General features: G+C 37.7%; 1 protein-coding gene across 5 annotated transcripts in view; it reads right to left on the reverse strand.

Annotated features, from left to right (window-relative positions):
- Positions 1–26,929, reverse strand: part of LOC127433145 (mothers against decapentaplegic homolog 2-like) — a 40,703-nt gene that overhangs the window by 5,581 nt on the left and 8,193 nt on the right. For 3 of the 5 annotated variants that reach the window (XM_051684821.1, XM_051684817.1, XM_051684818.1), the window contains 5 exons: positions 8,054–8,247; positions 6,914–7,048; positions 6,723–6,797; positions 5,289–5,342; positions 232–444 (listed from right to left, as the gene is read on the reverse strand). In XM_051684821.1, the coding sequence (XP_051540781.1) occupies positions 232–444; positions 5,289–5,342; positions 6,723–6,797; positions 6,914–7,048; positions 8,054–8,247 (671 nt within the window). Of the gene's footprint in view, positions 1–231; positions 445–5,288; positions 5,343–6,722; positions 6,798–6,913; positions 7,049–8,053; positions 8,248–11,059; positions 11,150–26,929 lie in introns of all 5 variants that reach the window. The other 2 variants (XM_051684820.1, XM_051684819.1) reach the window with 2 other exon arrangements.

A 26,929-nucleotide genomic window follows, 5' to 3' on the forward strand; every position in this document is an offset into this window, starting at 1 on the left:
CATTCCATAAATTCAATTTAAAAACAACCGGCCGATTAATCGGTTATCGTCTTTTTCCATCTCCTTAGTTAATCGTTAGTCGATCAATGCTGGATTTTGCCAATACCATTATATTCAGGAGTTTTGACCCATTAATTTATGAATCAATAACCTTTACAGAATTTAACATTTTGGGTGAACTGTTTCATTAAATTCAATGGGGAAAACCATCAGTAGACATGGACTGCGCACCTATGTGTCTCCGGGTCATTTCCACGGTGGCGTTGCGGTTGACGTTGGACAGCAGACCCAGGCAGAAGCGCTCTGAATTGGAAGGATCTGTAAAGCCATCCACAGTGAGGGAAGGCTGAGAGGCGTGGAATGTTTCTCCGACTCGCTGGTTGAGTTCATAGTAAGCTATGGAGCACCAAAACGCAGGCTCTGAATAAGTCACTGGCTGCAAGTCTGAAACAGAGAAGGGGAAAAACCAATATACTGAGAACAAACTTTGACAAACTTTCACAAACGATTTTTTCTTAAACACTGTGCATTGTCATAATTTAACTGGTATTATGTTGGTTTAAGCTACACACTAGTATGAAACTCTTGTCTTGCTCTAGACCAGGGATGCTCAGTTCTGCTCCTGGAGATCTACTATCCAGCAGTGTTTAGTTACAGCTTTACTCTAAAGCCCAGCGCACACTGTACAATTTTGGTCACAAGATATGAGACACGTAAAAAATGTTTAGAGATTGTCTAAATATGCAATATTAATGTTTCATTATTCGGCGTCTCCGTGTTATGACTCTAGACACTCTCACTTCATATATTTCATCTTTTGTATTTTCCAGGCAAATAATCGGCAACTTTTTTTTTGTTCTACAATAGGGAAAAAAATCTGTTCTATATTATTTACACACTTTTAATGCAGAAAGTTAATGTGGTATAAGGTTGTAAATATTTGCTCCGACACTGATACAATTATGACGATGCATGCAAACTGTGGAATAAGTGTAACAGATTCACATATCATGTAGCATTAACATTTATAGCAACAATATGAATATATAATAAATCGAATATTTCAACGAAATGTCATGTGCAGGCAGATAAGATCCATTTTAAATCAACTTGAGTCACAGAATTAAAAACTATCTTTTAGTGGCGAATTTAAGATAAAAATGGACATTCAGGTGCTAAAATGAGCATTCAAGTTTTGGCTGTGTGCCAGGCACAGATGATGACTTCCATTCTTGGAATAAAACAGGCGCAGTGAAACAAATAAAACAACGCGGGTGTCTCGAGACGCATTTTAAAGGCTGAATAGCTTTTTAAATTGACACAGAGTCTAAGAAAATACATCGTTACTGCACGAGATGCTTAAAGAACAATGATGCACGATGCAATGGTGAAAGACGTCCGTCTACCACATGCTTACATAGAAAAAGACGGTCACCATCAGAGTGAATGGCCCCCAGAGGTTCAGGTCTTTGGCGGTTGTGACTTGACTATGTCTTACTCTGTTCAGGGTCTCTCTGCATAAGCATTAGGTATGTACATACAACGGTATTTAATGAAAAACACTGTGGCACTGCCGGTATTGAAGCTCGAGTCCATGGTAGGACTAAGGTGCCGGTATAGGCTAATGTGCAACACTAAATTAACACAGAACCTTCTATTGAAGCATTTATTTTCTCATTTTACTTTATTTTATATTTGAGAATATGAACTGACTAAATCTTTTGACTCTCAGTTTACGCACATTTGTAAAAGGTTTAGTATGTAACGTTTTTTATGGCGAAATACATTCTATCATCCCAGTTTATTGCTCATTGGCAACTATAAGTAAACCATTTGTTGGTTTACCTCCCCCAAAAGTATAAACACTGACCCTCCCTGGCACTATCAAAACATTGATGTTGATATTTTGAATCGCCTTCTCAGCCACACCAATCCTTTTGTAGCTCAAACTATAGCGTGAGTTTGGGGCATGGCTACTTGTTCAGCCGAGGGAATATGAACATCCATGACAGACGTGTAAACAGGAAAATACATTTTACTTCGTCAAAATTCAAAGACTTGCTAAATGACACAGTGAATGAAGTAAAACCAGAATGAACATTGGTATTGCATTTACAAAGTGGAGGACACACACACACACCACCACCACCAATGATGAGATCGCTCTGGTAAACGAGAGCGCCAATAGCGATATCGCTGTGCAAGTCCCTAATACACCGCAGCCTCCCTCCCGTCAACAACAGCGATCTCGTCTAGGGTTGTCGTTACGCTTACTAGTTACCAGAAGAACCATATTACCTCATGTGCTGTATCCTCCGCACACCCAGCTGCCGTTCCATCCAGCAATGTTATAGGATGACACGATTCCTCTGCCACACTTTGTTCAGTGTGTATATGTTATAGTGTTCTTGTTTATTAAGGCGTTAAAGGTTCATTACCTTTAATTTAGTATGGCCTATTTGTTCATAGGGAATCAGAGAGTGCGAAAGGTGTGATGAGTCTAAGGGGTGTTGGCTAAGGTTGTTTGAAAACATACTTTATTTTTGTAATTCCGATTGGCACCAAAATTACACTTCACTTTTAACAGCCAGATGTGTTCTTTGCAATAAACAATCGATACAACACTGTATGGTTGTGCGGTTTACCGGTACTAACGAAGTACGTGATACCAAAAACTTTTTAACAGTACGATATCATCTTGTTGCTAATTTCAGTACCACATTACAGTAAAATGATATGAGATGAATTCAATGACAATTTGAAAATAAAATGAAAAACCTCTGGATATGGCCAAGTGTGATCATTAAACAGCAGAAGGATGTAATTTAATTAAATATTATAGTCACATGCACTGCACGCTACAGAATGAACAAGAGGTGCCGCTCTGCTCTTTCATCTGCTTCACACACACACACACACACACACACACACACTCAAACGCAACACACACTATTGGTGCTTAATTTTCATGCAGTGTGTTTAGAGTATAAATGGCTGTTAACACTTAAATGAACTCCTACGGAGCAGCTTGGAGATTTCAGCACGAGAGTCGTGATGGGATTATCCCAGCACTAATGGGAAGCTTGATATACACAGGTCTGCCGCAACATTAAAACCACCTGCCTAATATTGAGTAGGTTCCTCTCGTCCCGCCAAAACAGCGCCAACCCGCATCTCAGAATAGCATTCCGAGATGCTATTCTTCTCACCACAATTGTACAGAGCGGTTATCTGAGTTACCGTACACTTTGTCAGTTCGAATCAGTCCGGCCATTCTCTGTTGACCTCTCTCATCAACAAGGCATTTCCGTCCACAGAACTGCCGCTCACTGGATGTTTTTTTGTTTCTGGCACCATTCGGAGTAAATTCTAGAGACTGTTGTGCGTGTAAAGCAGTTACAGATATACTCAAACCAGCCCGTCTGGCACCAACAATCATCCATGCGATTATCTTAGCATACAGTGTGGCAACAGTGCAGAGCATAAAATCATGCAGATACGGATCAGGAGCTTAAGTTAATGTTCACATCAATCATCAGAATGGGGAAAAAATTTTATCTCAGTGATTTGGACCGAAGCATGATTGTTGGTGCCAGACGGGCTGGTTTGAGTATTTCTGTAACTGCTGATCTCCTGGGTGTTTCACACACAACAGTCTCTACAATTTACTCCAAATGGTGCCAAAAACAAAAAAAACATTCAGTGAGCGGCAGTTCTGTGGACAGAAACACCTGTAATGTTGTGGCTGATCAGTGTAACTAACCCGTCAAAAACAGGAAGAACTCAAAAGGCCTGTCAAAATAAAATTCCCGCTTAACAGAAAGCTCTATTCAACTGGATGCGTGAAATTGAAGACAGAAAAATATAACTACTGTATAAAAATGTTATATTCAAAAAGAAGTAATAATACTCATAATAACAATTCTGTAATATTAAACTAATGTTTTAATATTATTATTACTACTACTACTACTACTATCTATTAGCAATATCACAAACGTAAGTGTTTTATCAGCATGTTGTGATTCAGCGATAGCAGCCTTGAGCCACAGGTAATCAGATTTATTCCCCCATTAATATTTTCATTAAAAGTTCATTAATACTGTGAAGCTAGCTCTGTTGTGCAGCATTTTATTTTACCCAATAAATTATTGAATAATATAATTAAAGCTGTATGTATCAATTTGATTGAACACCTTTTGATAATAACATTTCATTAAAACATTTAACATGAAATCCAAAAAAATGAAAACCGAAAATGCATGATTTGTATATGTGAGACTTTATGCAGTTCTTTTAATCAAGTAATTTTCTGTGTAATTTCATTAAAAAAAAAAAAAAAAAAAAATCAGAGGCTTTATATTTGTTGATTATCGTATCGATTTAGTATTGATACTGAGGTACCAGGGCTGGTATCGTACCGAAGCCAAACTTTTGGTATCGGAGCATCCCTATAACACGGTGAAGATTGGATTATATTGATTTGTTGTGATTTCTGGTGGACATAGGAGACAACGTCTATTTAAAAATCAAATGTCTTGTAGACGACCCCCCCAAAATAATGTCTTTAAAGTTCAAACATAACTAGAATTTTGGTAACATTTCAGTGAAAAATTCTAATTTAGTTTCTCAGCCCTGTTGACTGCCCTAACAAACATTATATTGTAATCGGGGTAAAAAGCAACAACAATAAACTTACTTTGGTCAATGCTTATGTAATCTGAGGCGGTTTCTGCGTCACCTTGGGTTTTAATATGGTAATGATAAATGATTGTTAAATTCAGTAAACGATGCATTTAAAATTTCTTTGAGAGATTGACGTATTGTGATGCGTCAATGCATTTTTACACCCCTAAAGTGGTATAATTAAAATTTCATGAGTAAATGAGGATGTCATAACGGGTGTCTTCAAACGCCAGGTCATCATGGTCAATTGTGACCAAGTACGCGCTAAGATGTATATCATACAGTCTGACATGTGGCAGCTAATGTTGCGCAGTCTGTCTGGGCTTTTACCCAAGATCGCTTATCCAAAACTGGGAATTTATTGTAAAATCTGACAAGCAACAACCAAAAAGGACAGGAAAAAAAAAACCCTACCGTGTGCACCAGGCTTAACACAGCAGCTAGGAATTCTCAAGCTAACCAAAAAATGTTATTAGCTTAGTTGTTCCTGCTTTACTTTGTAGGAACATAGATCTCCAGGACTGAGCATCCCAGCTCTAGAACATTTCTTAAGATTATGAGGATTAAGATCTATTAAGAATGATGTTACAGTTAGTTCTTACCCATGCCATGATTGACAGGTGAGAGGGTGCTTGGTGACAGTTCCGCAGGAGAACCTGACAAAAAGGTGAGGTTTCTTACAGTAGCAGAACTAACAGGTGAATAAATACCCATTCAAAACTCAATGGCACAGCACTAGGGTGTTGCTATACAGTTGCTAAGGTGTTCTTCATGTTTTTACCATGTTGCAATATGGTTTCTAGGGTGTTCTGGAGGATTACTTACTGGCCCAAGTCAAAAGAGCCCAAGCAAAACTCCATACAAAGTCAGTCTATGGATATTTTTGGCCTGTTTTACTGTCTGTCAAGCGCAAGTCCGCTAATTTTAGAAAAGATTTGGATTTGAGGTTTTATTAATGTCTGTAACAAATGTGGGATGTGTTTCGTGCCAAAGTTTAGTACTTGGGGATAAGGATTTGTGCAAACGCCTTACCCAAAGTATAAGCAATAGTAATAGTGGTGTCAAAAGTTCTATATCATCCTACTTTTAGCATTCAACTAGAGAAGCTTTAGAGAAAGTCTACATACACCGATCAGCCACAACATTAAAGCCACCTGGCTAATATTGTGTAGGTCCCCCTCATGCTGCCCAAACAGCACCAACCAGCATCTCAAAATAGCATTCTGAGATGATATTCTTCTCACCATAATTGTACAGAGTGGTTATCTGAGTTACCATAGACTTTGTCAGTTAAAACCAGTCTGGCCATTCTCTGTTGACCTCTCTCATCAACATGGCGTTTCCATCTGCAGAGTGGATTTTTTTTTGTTTTTGGCACCACTCAGAGTAAATTCTAGAGACTGTTGTGTGTGAAAATCCCAGGAGATCAGCAGTTACAGAAATACTCAAACCAGCCCGTCTGGCACCAACAATCACCCATGCGATTATCTAATCAGCATATCACGGGGAAGCAGTGCAGTACATAAAATCATGCAGATACGGCTCAGGAGCTTCAGTTAATGTTCACATCAACCATCAGAATGGGGAAAAAATTTGATCTCAGTGATTTGGACCATGGCATGATTGTTGGTGCCAGATGGTCTAGTTTGAGTATTTCTGTAACTGCTGATCTTCTGGGATTTTCATGCACAACAGTCTCTAGAATTTACCCAGAATGGTGCCAAAAACAAAAAACATCCAGTGAGTGGCAGTTCTGCAGATGGAAATGCCTTGTTGATGAGAGAGGTCAGTTAACCGCTCTGTACAACTGTGGTGAGAAGAATATCATCTCAGAATGCTATTCTGAGAGTTGGCGCTGTTTTGGCAGCACGAGGGGGACCTACACAATATTAGGCAGGTGGTTTTAATGTTGTAGCTGATCAGTGTATAACTTGAAAAGCAAACTACTTCAGTAAAGCACATTGTGGGTTTACTGGTCTAAATTTAAACACACAAGGATGTCATTCCCATGTAGCGATAACACTGTGGGAATGTACCTGTGTCCATACTTTGATTCATCTGCTGGTCACTGGCTTCCCCATCCTCACTGATGTATCCCGGTGGAGGAGTTTCTGAACATATTTAAACAAACACTTAATTTAACTCCCAAACTACACAATGACACATCAGATCAAGACAGATTTCAAGTTTGAACAGAAAATCCCATTTGATTCTGAAGTGTGTGTACCTGGTATGTAGTTGTTAGGGGGCTCGATCCCTGTGGGGAAGTTGGTGTTTTCAGGGATGGAGTTAGTGTAGTCATCCAGAGGAGGCAGTTCAGTCAAGATCTCTGTGTGTCTTGGCACGAGAACGGGAGGGAGAACTACAGGAGAGAGCGATGAGAATCGACAAGTCTGTACCAGTACTCAACTGGCAACCTTTGTGATGAATATTGGACATTTAAACTTAAACAAATTGTATAAATGGACATTCTCTTCATGTTAATATGCTGGGGCCCACATAACATTATCAATATAGCATTAATATAATGCCTCGGTAAATTTGAAAACAGTTTGGTAGATAATTTATATAAAAGAGCAGTGGGCCCAATACTGAACCTTGTGGGACAACCATTTTGTCATTTGAAAAGATGACCATATACCATTTATCTCTGGTAAATGCTCTCCAAGATCTAATGTCTGCTTAATGCCTGAATGAGAAATTTAACCGAGTTTATTTGTAAGTATCAGGATTCCCTGAAATGTAAAAAGATTAATCTGATAAATCTTAAATAAATAAAAAAATATATACAATCTTCAAGTCAGACAATAGCCTACTATTTTACTTTGATTTATATTCAACTCCATTATGGGATTCCTCTGTTGACACTTTTTTTAGTAAGGTTTCCTCTGTTGGCACCGTTTTAGTGAAGTTATTAAAGTGCATCTAATGTGCATTTGAAATTAAGTAAATCAGTCTGTGTTCCAGTGACCAAAGTTTTTTAAGATTTCTCCCTTTTTATTAACCGATTAATGTGTCATTGTCCTATACACCTAAGTTGTGTATAACTCTTAACATTTTTTATAATTTATGCTGAGAAATGTTTGGAGGGAAGTGCATTTTGTAAAAACTTTTATATCAGGAAATCACAAATTGTTTTAGAACTTGTTTACCACCATCAACAAAAATATTCGTCACTAGTCGACTTTTCGGTTGTTGGAATACTATTCGACCACCCAGGCACATCCCTAACTGGTTGACCCATGTTGTTTTATCGAGCCTAAATGGGCTGCTCAAACAAACAGATCACAACTCCATTGGTGCCACTAGCAGTGCAGAAATTATATACTTTTACAAATTTCATACAAGTTTCTTTTTTTCACCATACCTGGTGTCTCCACCCGTTGGTAGTGGTAGGGGTTGACACACACTTCATCCTTCTTGAGGTTGAAGGCGTACTCACAGGTCTCAATGGCGCGCAGCTCATGATGGCTGTGCAGGTCAGGCCATCGCCACAGGCGGCAGTAGATGACATGAGGCAGACCTTTACGGTGAGACACCTGCAGACGCCCATCCAGAGATCTGACGCAAACAGCCACAGAGAAAGGGCGAGAGAAATGGAAAAGAGGGAGCATGCCAAATGACCAGAGGAAGACATGCATGGATGGAGGAAAGAGCGAAGACGGCAAGATTAGACAACAGCTTGTGACCAAAAACAAAGAAACATTACAATAACCAACTACTGCAATTAAAATGTGTGAATTTTTAGCTACAACAAAAGAATACTAATATTTTCAACCAGTGGTTCTCAACTGGAGGGTCGTGACCCAAAAATATTTTAATAGAAGTGCAAACAGCAGAACAAAACGAGGTCCCAACTGACCATTTAATTGTTTACTGTTAGAATAGCCTTATCAACTTTTAAAACGAAGGAGAAAACATTTCCTACAAATTTAGTTGTTGACGTCAAAGGCTGTGCGTCCAATAAAACTCCATAGTCTGCACTTGGCAGAAGCTAGCCATATTAGGCAGAACTTGGACAGCTTGCATAACATGGCCTCATCCTCAAAAAAAAAAAAAAAAAAACTATGCAAAGTAAACTATTAAAGAACCCATAAAATCACTTGATTTTTGGCATTATTTTTAACATATTTTTTCATTGAAACAGGAAATTTGGGCAGGACATATCGAAGAGCTCATCCCTTTTTTAAACTTACATTACAGCTATTAACTATGATTTGATACTTGCTAGTCGGCTACAAGTAGTATTATGGGAAGGAACATTTTCATTCTAGAGATAATTTGATTGGACAAAAATCTGTGCCGTGTAAGAGTCATCATCAATATTTTTGGTCCATTTTCCCTGGAAGAGAAAGACTTCCACTACCGTTCAAAATGTTGTGGTCACTTGACTGAAATGTTTCTCATGATCTTAAAAACTTTTTGATCTGAAGGCGAATGCTTAAATGTTTGAAATTAGTTTTGTAGACAAAAATAAAATTGTGCCAACATATTAATTTATTTCATAACAAAACTAAACTTTTATTTAAAAAAAAAAGTTTTTGAAATTGATGACTTGGACCGAATAATAAAGAAAAGCAGCCAATAAGTGCCCAACATAGATAGGAACTCCTTCAATACTGTTTAAAAAGAATCCCAGGGTGATACCTCAAGAAGTTGGTTGAGAAAATGCCAAGAGTACATTTCTGTGAATTCTAAGCAAAGGGTTGCTACTTCGAAGATGCTAAAATATTGCATATTTATTTTTATTTATTTTTGATTTTTGTGTCACAACATAATTCCCATAATTCCATTTCTGTTATTCCATAGTTTTGATGACTTCACTATTATTCTAAAATGTGAAGAAAAAATTATAATGAGTAAGTGACCCCAAATTTTTGATCAGCAGTGTACATTTAAAATGCATTTAAATGTATTTTTTTATTTTTTATTTAAAGTACACTTGCATATAGATGGCCTCGAAGCTCTATACATGAACTAAAAGCTACAAACCTCTTGATTTCATTGGGTTGTTGATTCAGCGCAATTAATTATGCCCCTGGCCCGTAACAAACAATTTTCCTACCATCGGAGCAATTCAGGATTGAAGTCTTAGTCAACAGGGAGCAGTAAGCACAACACCCGCTGTACAGACAACAAAAGGCCGAAACATACTCTATGCAAGTACGTGAATGCAGATGAGATCGCTTGGCCACCGCATTGCCAACGCGTGGTCCAGTTGAACATGCTTAACGTGCGTTCTTGCGTTACCGTGGTGGGAATAAACCTCAGTACTCAAGGGGGCGATAGAGTTACAATCAAATGTCTGTGCCATTAAACTGGATGTGTCATTATTCAGGTAAGTTGCTATAAATATACCGACTTGCATTTACTTGCTCAGCAATATTCTCTTCGAACTGTTGCTCCGTCATGACAGTAATTGACTTGAAAGAGAAAACTCACCCTAGAAGTGGACAGTTCACACTAATCTCGCCAATCTCGTCTTTACGGCAATACTGAGAATGCAATGCGCACTTGCGTTGCAAGAAGCTTCTGCATTCACGTACTTGCTTAGAGTATGTTTTGACCCTAAAAACGCTGTTTATGATGCGACAACCGAAGTGAGACCCTTCAAAAGCATCCTTCTGATGCATCTGTACACAGATACCTTTAGCAAAGCCTGTATTAAGTGTACCTCTGACAGTTTGACGAATTCAAATTGCAAAATGGACTGTAGGCCAAAGACAGGATCTTGTTCAAAGACTTGAAAATAAACAATATAGTGCCTTCTAAAGCAACGTTTTGTATTGTTTATTCAATGCTTTACTCATCTGCCACAATTATGTAATGTATTTTAATTATTAAATATTATAAATATTATTTAAATATAATTATTTAATAATCCGATCCAGAATTGTTTTTATTTGGGGGCCTTTCTCTGCAAATACTGATATTTGTGATTAATTAATCGGCATAGCACGTAATTAAAAATGTTAAATCGACGAATGGCCCTAGTTTTTCATATATTATTTTTTGCTTGCTTTTGTATGCTAAACAATTTTGGTACTGTATTGGGTCACCACTTGATGTTCAAACTAAAACCGGCAAAACCTGAAACAAAACCAGTTGAGAACCACCATTTTAAAATGAGCATATTATATACATGTAAGTGAATTTATGAATTATGTAAACATGTTGATCAAGACTGCTTTAAAACTATTGCATCATTCAGAATTAAAACTCTACAAAAAAAGTGATCCATTTTCAAGACAATTAATCCAAATTGTAATAAAGCAGGTTATAATGTTGACGGCCCCTGGAGCCCCCTGTGCGCTTCAGCCCCACCTGTGACTCGTGGGGTGAGTGTGGCACAATGTCAGGAGAGGATATTCACCTGGTTTGGTCAGGGTAGCTGTAAAGGCCTGAGGTATCCCACTGTTCTATCGTATTTGGTGTACTCAGTCCCCAAATTTCAGAGCAATTGCTGTGCACAGAAAGTAAAATAACAAAAACAAAAAAAGAAAAGAAAAAACACAAAGAAAAAAAAAATGATAAACATGGGGCATGATTCATTCAAAAATACCAAGATGAAATACCATGGGGGAAAAAAGGGCATTGTTTCTTTTATAAGAGATGTTCCACGCAGGTTGCCTGAAGTTGCCGAACAACGCAGTTCACCTCGAATAAAAGAAGCCACTCTAATGGAGAGTTCACATACAACAGTGAGATGAGAAAACTGAAGATAAACTGACAAATGTATTTATACAGTTAGAGTTAGGGCTGGGCGATATACTGAAAATTCATGATATATTCACAATGATGTGTACTTGTTTTGGCCATTATATTTACTAAAAAGCATGTCTGTAGACTAGCTCCACAATTCTTCCTAGTCTTGTCATTTATATTAGTGCATCAATTTATTACGTAATTTATTGCGTACCCGATTTATCATCTGTAGCTGAACGCGTTAGTTTGAAATCTTTATTCATTTCGTGAATCAATTCAAATTGATGTTTCAATGAATTGATTTAAAACTCAGATTCAACTTTTTATTGGAGTCACTCAAAGATCTTGGCGGTCTCTGCATGGCAATTTTAATAAATTAAACTGATTTGGTAATAAACAGATATTTTTTGCCAACATTTTACTATGCATTGGTATACTGGTGTGCATAAATGAAAGGGATTAAATATCCATTTTCCTTGAATTACTTTAGTGAAAAACAATGCGATTGTTTACTGCATCTTATTGCTTACATTAAACACTTTGAATCTACATTGTAAGTATGGTTGTTTGGTTGAAATGATGGTTCCTCTGATTAGCGGACAAAATAAATGGAGATATCAAATATCATCAAAAGGCTGAAAAGTATTGAGATATAATTTTAGATATATCACCCAGCTCTATTTACAGTGCATAATCTCTGCCCTGGTCACCATGCAGTGTTCAAATGAGACAAACAGGGCAATTGGCACTATAAAAGACGTTTTAATCAGGGGTTGGATTTCACATCAGATATTGACATTTAAACAACATGCAGCACACGACAAGAACCTACAACCAAGTGTTTAACTCCATCACACTAAAGACAGCAAACACTACCAGTCAATCAGACACATACACAGACCTTCAAGTAGCTCTGAAAAAGAAACATGTGATGAGAAACAGACATGGTGACGTGACAGGAACAAGACTCGCACAGACTTGATATGTGATGAATGAAGTTTAGGCCCCCTGTGGTTTAACGGTCTCTGAAAAGGGACTCGCTCACTCACAAAACATGTGCCAGACTCTAACAGTAACCTGGAGTTCTTGAGTAATGTCTTATCAAGTGTGCTTTAAGATCTGTTGATTTGAAATTGTTTTTGTTTTCCCTTTTCATTTCAATTTTCTGAATTTCACATTTTAATTAAGTTATTGCTGAAATGTTTTTTTTTTATCTCTACTCATTTTCATTTCTGCTATGATCAAATCAATCTGTCCTTGTACTACAGCAGTATTTTTCCAACATAAACTATAGTAATAACCTAATAAATAGTAATATAGCCTTGCAAACTGGCTTTTATGTGAAAAGGAAAATGGAGAGCATTGTAGATCCAGGAGGTGTTTTTAAAAAATGCAATGCATAGAAAAAAAGGAAGTTATTCTCCCCCCACCCAAAAAACAAAAAAAAAAAAAAAAAAAAAAAAAACATACTTTCCATTGATCAAACTTTTTTCAGCACAAACCTCAATGCCTGAGATTTAGCGTTTGGAAGTAACACACCAAAAGTGCAATACTACCAACTTATCTTCATGTTTTAGTAAATGTGTATTAAGTGTTTTTAATTATTTTTATTTTTTTCTGGAAAAAAGACAAAAATACTTTAATTTTGTTATAGTTTATCCACTCACTGTGAGCTTGGTTTTTAGTAGATTCTACAACAGTAAAAATAAGCATTTATCAAACAAACTAACATCAAAACATGAGACAAAAGAAGAAAGAAAACCAAAGGAGAGAAAATATACATGAAAGCAGGTTATCTGAGTGCTGTGTGTATCACTAACCCTCGACCTGTAAACCCATGGCTACCTGCAGTCAAAAGTTAATGAGACTGACCCTGATGTAACGCTGTCATCCAAGGTATTGTGTGATGCTTGCTCGGAGTATAACGTGTCCTTATTTTCTGCAGGAAATTAACATTTTATGATGCTCCGAGAACACAGTTAATAGGAAAATACAAGTCAACAGTAGACCAAGATAACCTACAAAACTGTTTAAACTGTTGAGAAACAAAAGGGTGTAAAAACATAATGGAAGGGAACTGAAGATATTCAGTTTTCTTGATCTGTTCTTTGTTTCAGTATTAACATATAATCCAACTTCTAATTTTAGAGTAGTGGTCAACCAATGTTTTTTTTTTTGTTTTTTACAGACGATACTATAACTTGACCATACGGTGGCCAATTGCCCATATGCACGCACAATACGTAATATGCATGATTTTCGTATGCAATTGAGAAAAATTTCGTGTTACACTGAAATTCAACTTTTTAAAAATATACTACTTAATTCACTAAAAATTTGTTTTTCAATGCCCATGCCGATACACTATCTTGAGGGCTGAGTGGCCAATGGTCACACATTGTTGGGTGTAATTATAAAGAATTTAGTTACTGTAATCTAATTACTTAAGTCAAAGTAGAGTAACATTACATTTTAAATTATTGTAATTACATTACTATTTCTAACTTTCAGTTAAGGTAATTACTTTTAAGAACATTACATGGGTGGGGGCGTGGGTAGCTCAGTGGTAAAAGACGCTGGCTACCACCCCTGGAGTTCGCTAGTTCGAATCCCAGGGCGTGCTGAGTGACTCCAGCCAGGTCTCCTAAGCAACCAAATTGGCCCGGTTACTAGGAAGGGTAGAGTCACATGGGCTAACCTCCTCGTGGTCGCTATAATGTGGTTCGTTCTTGGTGGGGCGCGTGGTGAGTTGGGCGCGGATGCCGCGGTGGATGGCGTGAAGCCTATACACGCGCTATGTCTCCGTGGCAACGCGCTCAACAAGCCACGTGATAAAATGCGCGGGTTGATGGTCTCACACGTGGAGGCAACTGGGATTCATCCTCCGCCACCCGGATTGAGGCGAATCACTACGAGACCACGAGGACTTAAAAAGTGCAATGGGAATTGGGCATTCCAAATTGGGTGAAAGAAAAAAAACCATTACTTGGGCAATACGAATTTCTAATAAGTGCTGCACAACTAATCGAAATAATTGACATAAAGCTGTCAAAATTATATAATCATGAAGTGTAAATTACAGCCTTCCATTTAGGTGTACTCGCATTGCGCCAAAACGTTCTATTTACAGCATATTTGGGGGCCTATCAGTAATGCTCACTATCTAAATTATACTCTGTACAATTTATTCAAAATGTGAATAACACTTTGTTTTACATTCAATTAAATTATTAAATGATGAATAAATCACAATTACAATAAAGGAAATAATTTGCAAAAATGATTTGTCATAATCTTGCAGCCCTATTTCTAATATGAGTACATTTGTTTATATGTTCGTCTGTTTGTGTTTCTGTGACAGCAGAAGGGTGTGCGCCAATTAACGGCGAGGAAATAGACATTTTTAGTTTACTGAGCGGAAAAAACTAAATGTTTCAGTGAAAAATATTGTAGAAAGTAACAAGTAATTAGTAAAGTGATTATTTTTTGATAAATTAGTAATTTGATTACAATTTAATGAAATGATTAGTAATTTGTAGTGTTTACTTGAGTAACTTACCAACACTGTCAATACATACATTTTAAAATAGCAGGAAATGAGACAGGCTACACAAACTTATGCAAGTAAAAAGAACACTTACTATACATAATATATTTACAAATATTTTGAAAAAAGTATTAATTGAAAAAGTGTCCCTGTTTTTTTAAATCAAAAGCAGGGAAACTATAATTGGCCAACCAAGCATGGTTCTCTGCAGATATGATACTCAAAATGGCACAACTAAAAATGTAAAAAAAAAAAAGATAATATGCATTATCCATCATCAATGCCAAACATACATCGTCAAATATCGTCTTCTCCATAATTTTTCTCGAAGCCAAGCATAACTTCTTGTGTCAACTCAAACTATACTAATACTGAAACTTGAACACTAGATAGTGCTAAAAAAAAAAAAAAAAAAAAAAAAAACTGCTGGGAATATATATGAGAAACCATCAAAGAAGTGAAACCACAAGAGTTTACATAAACTCACATGACCTGCTTCAGGGGGATGGGGACTTCAGTTTCAACACCAGTAGATGTAGGGTTTCCCAAAACTCTCTTCAAACACACACTAATGCCGTAACAATAACATCATGATTCAGTGTTATCCTTCAAATTAACAATGGAGCAAATGGCCAATCACTGTGTGATAACAATAAGTCACATAATTATGACTCATCATTAAAGGAATGTCTATCAGTACTGCACTGTTCCAGATAGTTGGTGACAATATTAATGTGATTTGTTTCATAAATGAAATGACCAAATAAAGTATTCTAACCTATTTGTAAAAAGACCTGTACCCTGAATGCAACGGCTTATATAAGCTAATTTTAAGACAACTGATTTGTCTCATGTAAGCGAATGAGTCGATTTTATACACACCAACGTAAATTGGGTATAGTTTATAGTGTATGTGCTCATCCCACTGTACTCCCAGAAATGATGAATACTTTCCGCCGTGTTAACTTTTTGTTGGGCTCCATCCTATGACGTTTGTTATTCGGTCTGCTCACGCACATGCGCACTCTTCAAAAGCCTTTATGCGTTTACATGACCAGATTAAGCCGCATTGTTGAGGAGAAACCTGGGATAAACAGGGTTCATAAGTGCATGTAAATGTGGTCATCGAGTTGTTAACTCAAACCACTTCGACCGAATCAGTCCATTAAAATAATGATTTGCTCACAAATCAGACGTCATTTACTGATTTGGCAGGTGCTTTTGTCCAAAGCGACTTGCAGGGCATTCAAGGTATCATTTTTTTAATCAGTTTGTGCATTTCCTGGGAATCAAACTAATGACTCTGGCATTACTAGCACCGTGCTCTACCAGTTGAGCAACAGGAACCAACATCACCAAGTCATGTTACTAGTTTTATTCTCAGAGCTTTAATCTGACATCAAGAGAAACATCAATCCTGGAGAGCAAAACCAAGGTCATAAATGTGGATCCCCCAGCAGCACCAGTGGGTGTCCATGTCCCCAATTGATGACACACTTACAGAGGGTATGAATCCTTGTATCCTGGTGTGTGGAGACCCCATCCCCACTATACCACTGAGCTTCCATCTGCTGCCTACCTACTATATATCCCTACCATCAGCTCAGGCTATGCAACATTTGGCTCAAAATAAACGCACAAAAAAAAAAGTTGTGTTTTTAAATTGTACCTCGTTAATGATGATTAACAGTGTTAGTCCTGAAATGAAAAGGTTTCGCTTGCAATCTGCATAGGCTATGTTAAATAACTGAAGGCAGATTAAAGAAAAGGGCTGTTTGGTGCATCACAAAGGAAGCCATATTTTCACATGAAATAATATCATGTTATGATTCCTGAAAATGAGCAGTCATTGGGGCCCATTTTGGGTTGCCTCTTCAAAACATATGGCAAGTGCCAATGTATTAATACTATAAGAGATGTCTGAACCAGCGATATGGAGAACAAAAAAAAAAACAACAACAAAAACACAACACATCTGCCATTTCAGTGGCATGCGTGAACAAGCTGCTCTCATAGCGCCCATGAACACACAACGGATATCAATTTAAGTCATTTACATATTTCATCGTATACCTTCAGAAGACTTGAAATATGCTGCACAAGTCACATGGACTACTTTTACTACACTTTTGGGTTCTTTTTAAGATTTAAAGTGAGTCATTATCAACTGCCATTGTATTGAAAAGACAGACCAACAAAATGACATCCCTTGGATGCACTGATAATGATATTTTACTGCATAACATTTTAATGCATGACACTAATCCTTCTGTTTAAAAGGCTAATCTGATTGTCTGTTCCACTGATCAATACTACAGAGATTGTATCAGTGAAGAATGCTTTTAGTTTTGCCAATGGCCATAATTCAAAACTAAATTTGTTCTGCCTGCTTTTTGGAAACAATAGCAAATGCCTCATGTAAATTCTGACCAGAGGACTGCTTTCATTCAGCAATTACTGGGAGCTGCACGTATCTTATGCCTAGAGTCATTTATCAAACCAAATGAAAGCAGGGCTTTAATTATTGTATGGAAAGCTAAGACAGATAATGGAGTCTTCAGGTTACAATCAATAGATTAAAAAAAAAAAAAAAAGAAAAAAACGGCAGCTGATTTTTGGTCCTAACAGAGAAACCCTCTTGACATTCTTACACTCACTGAAGGAATCTTACAGATACACTATCAGCACTTCTACACAAAAGACCTGTGCAGATTGCATGAGCTGCCGAGATTTTCGACAGGAAGCAGGTCGGGATAGATATGGGTTTGTTTTCCACTTTAAACAAGACAAACAAGAACATACATTAGCTGCAAGCAGTTATCATCGGATTCCAAAACCCCTTTTAGTTCATAAGATCACAAAATTCAGTTTCTAAAATCAAACTATTATTAACTAACATTTGTTAAAGGGTTGGTTAATTAGTTTCAATACCACTGAAATAGGTAATATGCTATTGAACACACTCAATTAACCTATTAAAAAGTTAAATGTAAATAATAAATTAAAACAATATCATCTTTCCTTTGAGAAATCTTTGAGTGTTTCTCAATTAAGTAAACATTAATTCAAGTTTTTTTTTTTTTTTTTTAAATAAGTCCCTATGAAATCAGTTTTATTTTATTTTTTCTAAATTCGGCTTTATTTTTTCAAAAAATTTCACGTTAATGTAGAAACACTGGTATCGTTACATATTTTTTATTTTAGTATCGACTTGATCACAAAGTACCAGTACTTTAGACATCACTAGTCCCGGTATTTTCCCTGTAGGAATTTTCTAGATGAGAACTCTTAAGAGGAGCTGCACACCCGAAGAGACTTTTGCCTCTTGCATTTGCAAACAAAAAAGAAACCCACGTAGTGACATCATCTACCGTAGACCATTTGTTTTCTGAAGGTGTTTGCATGCGCGATTCAATAGCAACTACAACAAAGGGTGCGTTCCATTCAGTAATGCTCATCCCTATTCGCTTCAAAGACTTTACCATCCAATGGGAGAGCTTTGAAAGTCTGAAAGGTGTGGGGTTCAATAATAACGTATATTCAAAACTCGACTGAGTCATTTTTATTGGAAATTCTGTTTGAATTTCTTACAGCCTGACTATCATGATGTTCTCATTTCAAAGTGCCTTCAGGAGGCTGATTTAGCCAGTTTGGAACACAGGTAAAAATAAAGGATTTATGACAACATAAAATACTGTACTAACCTACTCACCCATTTATACATATAAGACGTCTTGATACAATTTAACCATGCATGCATGCATCACTTTCCTTGTGTAAATTAGATTTCATGACTGTTAAGTTTATAAAAGACTTAAATTACCCACTCTCGATAAACATCTTACCATTTATGTCAGTTATCCCAGGAAAATTTTTTATATAGTAATCCAAAAATCCCTTGCACACACATAATATGTGAAATAGGTAATACTCTTTGGATATTTTGTTGGTTTTATGTTATTTCTGTTAAGGGAATTGGAAAATTAGCACAATGTTCTGAGTAGCAGGCTAGCAGCTACAAGTATGTTTACTCATAGTGGCTGCTGACTCTTGGCGTTTCTTATTGCTTTGTGCATCATACGCGTTTGACAAATCACATGTTTCAGCAGCTCCCACAGCCCCTCTTCTCCAAAAAGTACATACCCCCAAAGTAGAGGATAAAGTCTTTATAAACGGCTAAGAGGAACTATAGTTTCTCATGTGCGAAAACAACAAAAAGTAGTTTTGAGTAAAAGTACCTAAAACGGGATTTAGTTACCTTTAGTTTAGTTTCTCATTTTGTGTTTTCCCAAAGAAAGTTAGAACAACATGAAGGTGAGTAAATGCTGTCAGAACTTTCATTTTGCGGTGAACTATTCCTTTAATGCCATTTTGTGTTGATTAGCTCTGGAAGAGTCCTTTTCAAACTAATAAAACATGGTTTGCAGCTGTACCTGGAAGATTTCAAAACTAAACTGAATGACAAATGAAAAGCATCTACTGGGGGAAGAAGTGTGACTAATCCACCTCCTGATTTTCCTTGGCGATTAGCAGCTCCATTAGTTCTGTAATAATTGACTATTACCAGATAAATATCCCTTAAGAGAGAAACTGCCCAAAGAGTCTTTATTATTTTTTTAATAATAAGTCGATACATTATTTGATTGCAACTGATCTTGCAATTTTCATATCCATACAGGCAATTGTTGTGTGTTGACAGTAGTTATACAGTACAGTACATAAGCGGTTTGAGTCTTCCTGGGATGGTCTTATGTACGAGTTCGGAAATAGTAATTAATAGTAATTACTAGGGGTGGGTAAAAATATAACTTTCCGATGCATCGCAATCTTCTATTGAACTTAAATCCCAAGGTAGATCTTTTACTCTATGCACAGTCCTCTACAATAAGAGGAAATCACTTGCATTTGCATCCAAATATCGCACTGTGACTAAAATGTAAATAATGTTTCCATTTTACTAATTGTGTAGCACAGTGGTGAAGTATTCAGCAGCGTGATCCTTTCACTGCGTGTGGAGTGTAAACGTTTGTGTCATGCGTTGTGTCAATGTGTCATGCTCCGTGCAATGACCCATTTGTCATTGAATAATGTCTGTGATGAGGAGGAGGGCGTGGCCGGGCCGTGAGGATGCATGCCTGGCGCTGAGTTGCCCAATCAGTGGGAGAGAGATAGAGGAGCAGCTGGGGATGCCAGAGAAAGAGAGAGAGAGCGATACGCACGCGGGATACGCATGTGTGAGTCAATGTGTAATGTTTCAGTTTTATGTTGGTGTCTAAAAGTCTTTGTGAGTGTTAACCCGGTTCCTGCTTCCTCCTTTCCTGATGGACAAGAATCTTGTCTGTTCACAGTGGTGGCGAAACCCGGGAAAGGAGGAAGAGTACACTTTCCAGGAGAACTCGCCGCTGCTGGCCGCCAGGAGGTGGAGGAGCCCGCTGCCATTCACCAGGGGGCGGAGAAGCGACTGAGGAACAGGTGGGTGGCGTGCCCGCGGGAGCCGAAGAAGAATGTTGTCTGTCTCTCTCTTCTCTCTCCCTCCCTCTCGTGCTCTCTCCTTCGCTCGCTTCCCTGCCCTCTCCTTGCCCTAGAGCGGTGCCTGACCACTGGAGGTAGGAAAAACCATCTGGCACTGAGTCGACTGGAAGGACCGCAGTCCCTCTCCAGAGTGAGAGGGGAGTAACTACAGGTCAGATAGGTCCCTGGCATGAATCGGGCAATGGGGGAGTGTGGCAGGCCCGGCAGGGCGGAGCGAGGATGGAGAGGAGCGAGGCCGAGGAGTGCACTTGGGGCGAATGATCTCGACCAGCTATGAGTGATGACGGTGTGAGTAGGCGGGGGATAAAGCCGGGAGCAGAGCTGTAGTCAAGAGACACTGAGAGAGAGAGAGAGAGACACACACACATTGAAACTGTGTGCGTTTATGTCGCCATGTTTTCAGTCTAATGTGGTGTTTGGATTAAAGTTTGTTGAATGTGCATCCGGCTCCAGCTTCCTCCTTTCCCAACCGAACAGAGGTCTCTTTTCATACCCTTTCTGTTCTTTACAGTTCGTTGTTGATCAAAAACAACAAAAAAAATAAACATTTAATTTGAATCATGCATTGCACGGATGAGGTAAAGTCATTCAAGTCCTCTCTCGTTAAAATGTGCTCACAGATGCTCTTTACAAAAATGTCGGTTTTCTTAAAAACACAGTACAGGTTTTAGCACGTGTTCAACAAATCAATGTAAATACCTGCAAATAGAACAAATTATGCAATTAACATAAAAACCATTACGTTTTACACATCTGCACTCGTGAGTTTATTAAAGCTGATGTGTATTTTTTTTCTATGTTAAAATACATTCTAAAATACAATCTTAATATGCAGAAACAACTTTAAACCATTCATAGGCTGAATTCGCCAAAGTGTAAACACTGAACTCATTTACATGGACACCAGAAAACAGTTTATTGCAAAAAAGCTGCTTACGGATGGACAGCGGCATTCCTGTTTACATGTACTGTGTGTGGCTTTCTCTTTATTACCATTACATGGCAATGTAATTTCCCCATAACACATAACAAACATGGGATCCGAGGAAGACTTTGCCATTTTATTCTCTGTTGCCTCCCTTTACTTCCAGATATTCCAGAGCTGTTGCAGTGTTTGTTCCTTTAACTTCAATTTCCTTTGTGACATGGAGTGGAATTGCGCTGCAATAGTGGGGTTTCATTCTTACCTCAAACTTCGGGATTCCCCCAATGTACAATGAGGGACAGTAGTCGATATTTTTAATTTAGTGTGTATAAATGTGTATATTTTATAGGGTATGTGCTGTGCCCATTGTACTGCCAGAAATGCTGAATTCTTTCCTCTGTGTTCACTTGTTGTTATGATATATGGCTCCATACTATGACGTTAGGTATTTGGTCTGTTCCACGCACATGCCCTCTCTTGAAAAACATAAACCGCGTTCTCCATGTGTGTTAAACCACTTTCTCTTAATTTCTTAAATGGCGTTCTCATTTACATGACGTTTCAGAACACCGCTTTCTGCAAAAACCCTGGAATAAATTGTTTTCTTAAGCGCATGCAAACGTGGTCACTGTAGTGTTTTCACAACTCAATCTGACTGTCAAGCCCAACATAGTAACATTGGCTCAACCAACAGCATAAGTTTGGGGTGGGGCTATCTGTTAGTTCGCCCTTTGGCAGACGGAGGGTATATTCAAAAATATGCTTGAGAACAATGTTTATTTTTCCGAACAGAATCTGCAGCACAAAGATAGAACACCGAAAACATAACTCATATTAAATGTTCTTGCTAATTTGATTATACTTTGAGCTACCAAAAATAGTGTAGTACTCTCAGTTTCGTTTAACACATTTTATGTTGAATTCCAATCCATTGAAATTTGTAGCCTTTCCCTCAAAATCAGCAAAGAAAAAAAAGCCCACAGATTTCGTCTGGGTCTGCTTATGACCAATACCAAAGGACATGCCCAACTCAAAGTCGGGGCTAAAACTAAATATCCAGAGTTTCCCACTGGAAATTATGACATTGTGGTGGTGTTCGTGTGCACATCTCAAATACAATCATTACGACATGACTTTAAGGCAATTTTACAATAGAACATGTGATTTCATCAAGATAGAAAGCACCAAAAGGTTCACTTCATTCTGATGTCTAACTGGATGTGATTTACAGGATAAATAGTAGAATTCCAAAAAAAACAGTCTTTGTTAATTTCATTTACAAACTAGTACGACACCATTTTTTTCATGAATCAACATTAAACAAATGTAAAAAACCCAAAAGAACAGTCTAACTGTGTCATTCAAAGCATTTTGTCCTCAGGTATGTGGAGAGGACAATGTGTATTAGGGAGGCTTTTGACGTAGCTATAGCAGCACATGAGAAGCTGCGGAGACAATAACTGATCCAGCCATTCCCACCAGCCTCCAAGGTTAGAGAAGAGATTACCAGCAGAAAACACATGTTGGAAGCAAAGTTTCCCACCCTTTGAATCCACTCTCAAGGGAAGACAAAGCACTCTGGATGACTTGGAAGCATTTTTTGAAGGTCTGACCTGGGTTCTGCATATACGCCCAGACTTGGCAGAGAAAAGCATTCATTTTAATGTTGACATAAAATTTAAACTGTGGGAGCTAAAAGGAATATTGAGAGTTCAATACATGTTAAGCTCAATCAACAGCATTTGTGGCATTATGTTGATGACCACAAAATATCATTGGCTCTTGCCTCCTTTTCCTAAAAAAAAAAAAAAAAAAAAAAAATCAAAAATCGAGGTTACAGTGAGGCACTTACAATGGAAGGGAATGGGACAATTTTTGGAAGGTTTAGATGCAGAAATGTAAAGCTTTAATTTTACTAACATTATTACTTCTGTTAAAACTGTGTATTGTTTGAGCTTAATTTTAACGGGCGTTTTAGGGTTTGAAAGTTTTGAAAATTGGATATAACTTTACACAGAAAAGGTTAGTACGTGATTTTATCATTAAAATCATATTAACACGCATATTGTTTATGTCTTGTGGCCTTATTTGTGAAACCGAGTATTTTATAATTTAGAGATTGGCCCTATTCACTTACATTGTAAGTGCCTCACTTTTATTTAAAAAAAAGAGGGACAGGGGCCTGGGTAGCTCAGCGAGTACTGACGCTGACTACCACCCCTGGAGTTGTGAGTTTGAATCCAGGGTGTGCTGAGAGACTCCAGCCAAGTCTCTTAAGTAGGGTTGCAGCGGTATACCGGTTTTACGGTATACCACGTTATGAAAACTGACGGTTATCATACCATGTACATTTGCTTATCTACAGTATTGAGGAAAAAAAATGCACCGGACGGAGAATCTCACCTGCGCATCTCCTTTCCTCCTTGTCTGTCTGTCAGACTCGTCAACTTCTGCCACACACACACATGCAGCAGAGAAAATGTCAGAGAGAAGTGAGGCGAGGGGGTCTGACATGAGTGTGTGTGTGTGAGTTAAAGCTGAGTTAAAGCAGTGTTTCTCAACTGGTGGGTCGCAGGTCTATTCGGACTGGGTCACGGACAGCAGGGAAAGAACAATGACATGGTTTTCCCATTGAAGATATTTCTGCGGCCGCCCAAGTGGTAGCCTATTTAGGACTGCCAAGGCAGATTTAATGATAATCTCGCAATCAGTTAAAAGCTTCTCATCTGCACTTTCGCACGAGTGTAACGGAACCAGCTTGCGATGATGATATGCTCTGCTCTCTGGCACGCCCGTGCAACAACCGGGCTTCCTTCGATATTGTGGAGCGCAGACCTCAAAACTGACGTGACCAATTTCAATTCTAGTGAGACTTTTCTAGTTTAAAGTGTTACGGAGGAAGTCAAGTCAAACCTCTCAAACAGTAGGCAACCCTGACATGCCAAACAGCACTGAGGAGGAAAAGAGCAACACTGTGCTATGTGCTAATTTTTTTTTCCCCCCATTATACATCACCTTTACAAAATTGTTTCACGATTTTACATGAGTAAAAGTAACTGTTATATTTAGACAAAATGTTATAGTTTCATATGAAATAATCTAAAGGTAGAATCTATTAGACCTCATTTTATATCAACAGTGGCAGTTGTAGTTAAAGTTTCAAGATGTTTCAGCTAGTATTTATTTTTTCATAAATATTATAATTTGTTATTATTATTACTATTATTCAAGACTAGCTACACTGACCTAACCATGGTAATGAGGAGCCTTTCCTCCTGTGTAATATGTTCTGTTTGAATTATGTTTGAAATTAGGGAACAAACCGGATAATAATGGGCTCATAAGTAAATATGCTCTTCAATTTTTAAAAGGGGAGAGAAAACTTACTGTCGCTTTTGTTGTTGACATCAACAACAAAAATAATGTCACTTGATGCATGTCCTTGTACTTGAAAACCATGAACCAAACTATGCAAGATAAAAGGAAATGTGACCCAGGATACATTAAATACAGGTTATGTTTTTACTATGGTGGGTCGCCACTTGATTTCCAATGTAAAATCTGGGTCCTGAAGCAAAACCAATTGAGAACCACTGAGTTAAAGGTACAGACAGGAGCAGGCTGGCTGCGCTGTCACGCACCTACAGTATATGTTAATAATCATAGGACATTACTTTAAAAGCTCACACAGCTTATGTTATTTTTCATTTAGTAGTTAATTTAACATGCTATGCTAACATGTAAACTAACATGCTTTAGTTATATAACATGTTATAGTTACATGCTATTTGTTTATCATGTTTATAATTCGGTTTATTATTATAATTCTGTTAACTGTATTCTATTTATTTTATTATTTTCAAAAGTCAGACTTTTTTTACACATACTTTAATTAAAAAAAAAAAATGGTTTCAAGTTTCAATTATAATAAAGCGTTTGTTCAAACCCCCCCCCCCCCAAAAAAAACCTTCTGTTTTCACTCCTTTAAGGGTCATTTTAACTGATAATAATAATAATTGTGTAATACCGTATACCATAAAACAATTATATTTTCTGAGACGGTTATCGTACCGTGAAAATCTCATACCGTTGCAACCCTACTCCTAAGCAACCAAATTGGCCCGGTTGCTAGGGAGGGTAGAGTCACATGTGGTAACCTCCTCGTGGTTGTGATTAGTGGTCAAGTTGTGTGTGGGTCACGGAGAGTAGCATGAACCTCCACATGCTGCGAGTCTCTGCGGTGTCATGCACAATGAGCCACGTGATAAGATACGCGGATTGACTGTCTCAGAAGCATAGGCAACTGAGACTTGTCCTCCACCACCCGGACTGAGGCGAGTAACCGCGCCACCACGTGGACCTACTAAGTAGTGGGAATTGGGCATTCCAAATTGGGAGAAAAGGGGATAAAAAAAAAAGAAAAGAAAAAGAGGGACAAGTTTAAATAAATTTTTGTGGTAATTTCAGCATTATGCCACAAATGCTGGTAACTGACTTGTATTGAACACTGAATATTAATGTAACATGTATTGTACTTGTGCCTGTTTTTACTGTAGTTTATACAGTCCAAGATGTCAAGAAAGTCTGAACAAAAAATATTAGGACATAGCGCCAAGTTGCAGACTGGTTTTCTCAATAATTGCAGTTACAACGGAGATACTTAAGGGTCAAAAAGCACATCCAATACCTTAAAAAGACTGAAAATTATCACATTCTTTTAGCCAGTGTATCTGTAAAGTATTGGTTTCAATCTATTGACATGTTGTGGCTAGGGCAAACAGCCCATCCTCTATCATGCTCTGCTCTTAGCATTTTCCTAAAATAGCAGCACTGATATCCCACCATTTGTCATGATAAATGAAATAAAAACAGCCTAATGGTTGATATTGCAGACATTCAAACGGCAGAGTTTACAAGAGCTCAGAATGCAGGTGATGTGAGGCTGTAAAGAATGACCTTAACTCGAGCCAAGACGGATGGAGCAGAAATAATTTAAAGAAACAAAGGGGAGAAATGCTGATATTTTGCAACTGTAGACGCAACTCAGCTTCATGCCTTCACCTTCACTCATGAAGCAACACACGAAATGATACTGATAAAATTACTTCTAAAAATGACTCTCATTCGAGCATTTTGATGTTTTAATAACAATAAGAATATACAGAATGAACTGCAAAAAACTTGCGATTATGGTTGGTAGTTCGTAACTCAATATGCAACAACATCTTCTAGTTCACTCAAAAATTATTTTCATTATTTACTCACCCTTATGTCATTTTAAAACCATAGATACTTATTTTTTCCAAACAAAACAAGAATTTTTTTTTGACCATTACCAGGGCTACGATATGTGTTGCGATACATCACGATTCAATTTACTGCGATACATCACAATATATTTGGATTGTGACCGAGGTCCCAAGTGCGTAAGAGAGACCCAGAATGTCCACATCAGAAAGAGTGATTCTACGGGTTATATACAAACAGACATAAAAATATAGATACGATATCATGGTAAAGTACCACAATATATG

Source organism: Myxocyprinus asiaticus, chromosome 43 (genome assembly GCF_019703515.2).
Source record: "Myxocyprinus asiaticus isolate MX2 ecotype Aquarium Trade chromosome 43, UBuf_Myxa_2, whole genome shotgun sequence".
Lineage (NCBI taxonomy): Eukaryota > Metazoa > Chordata > Actinopteri > Cypriniformes > Catostomidae > Myxocyprinus > Myxocyprinus asiaticus.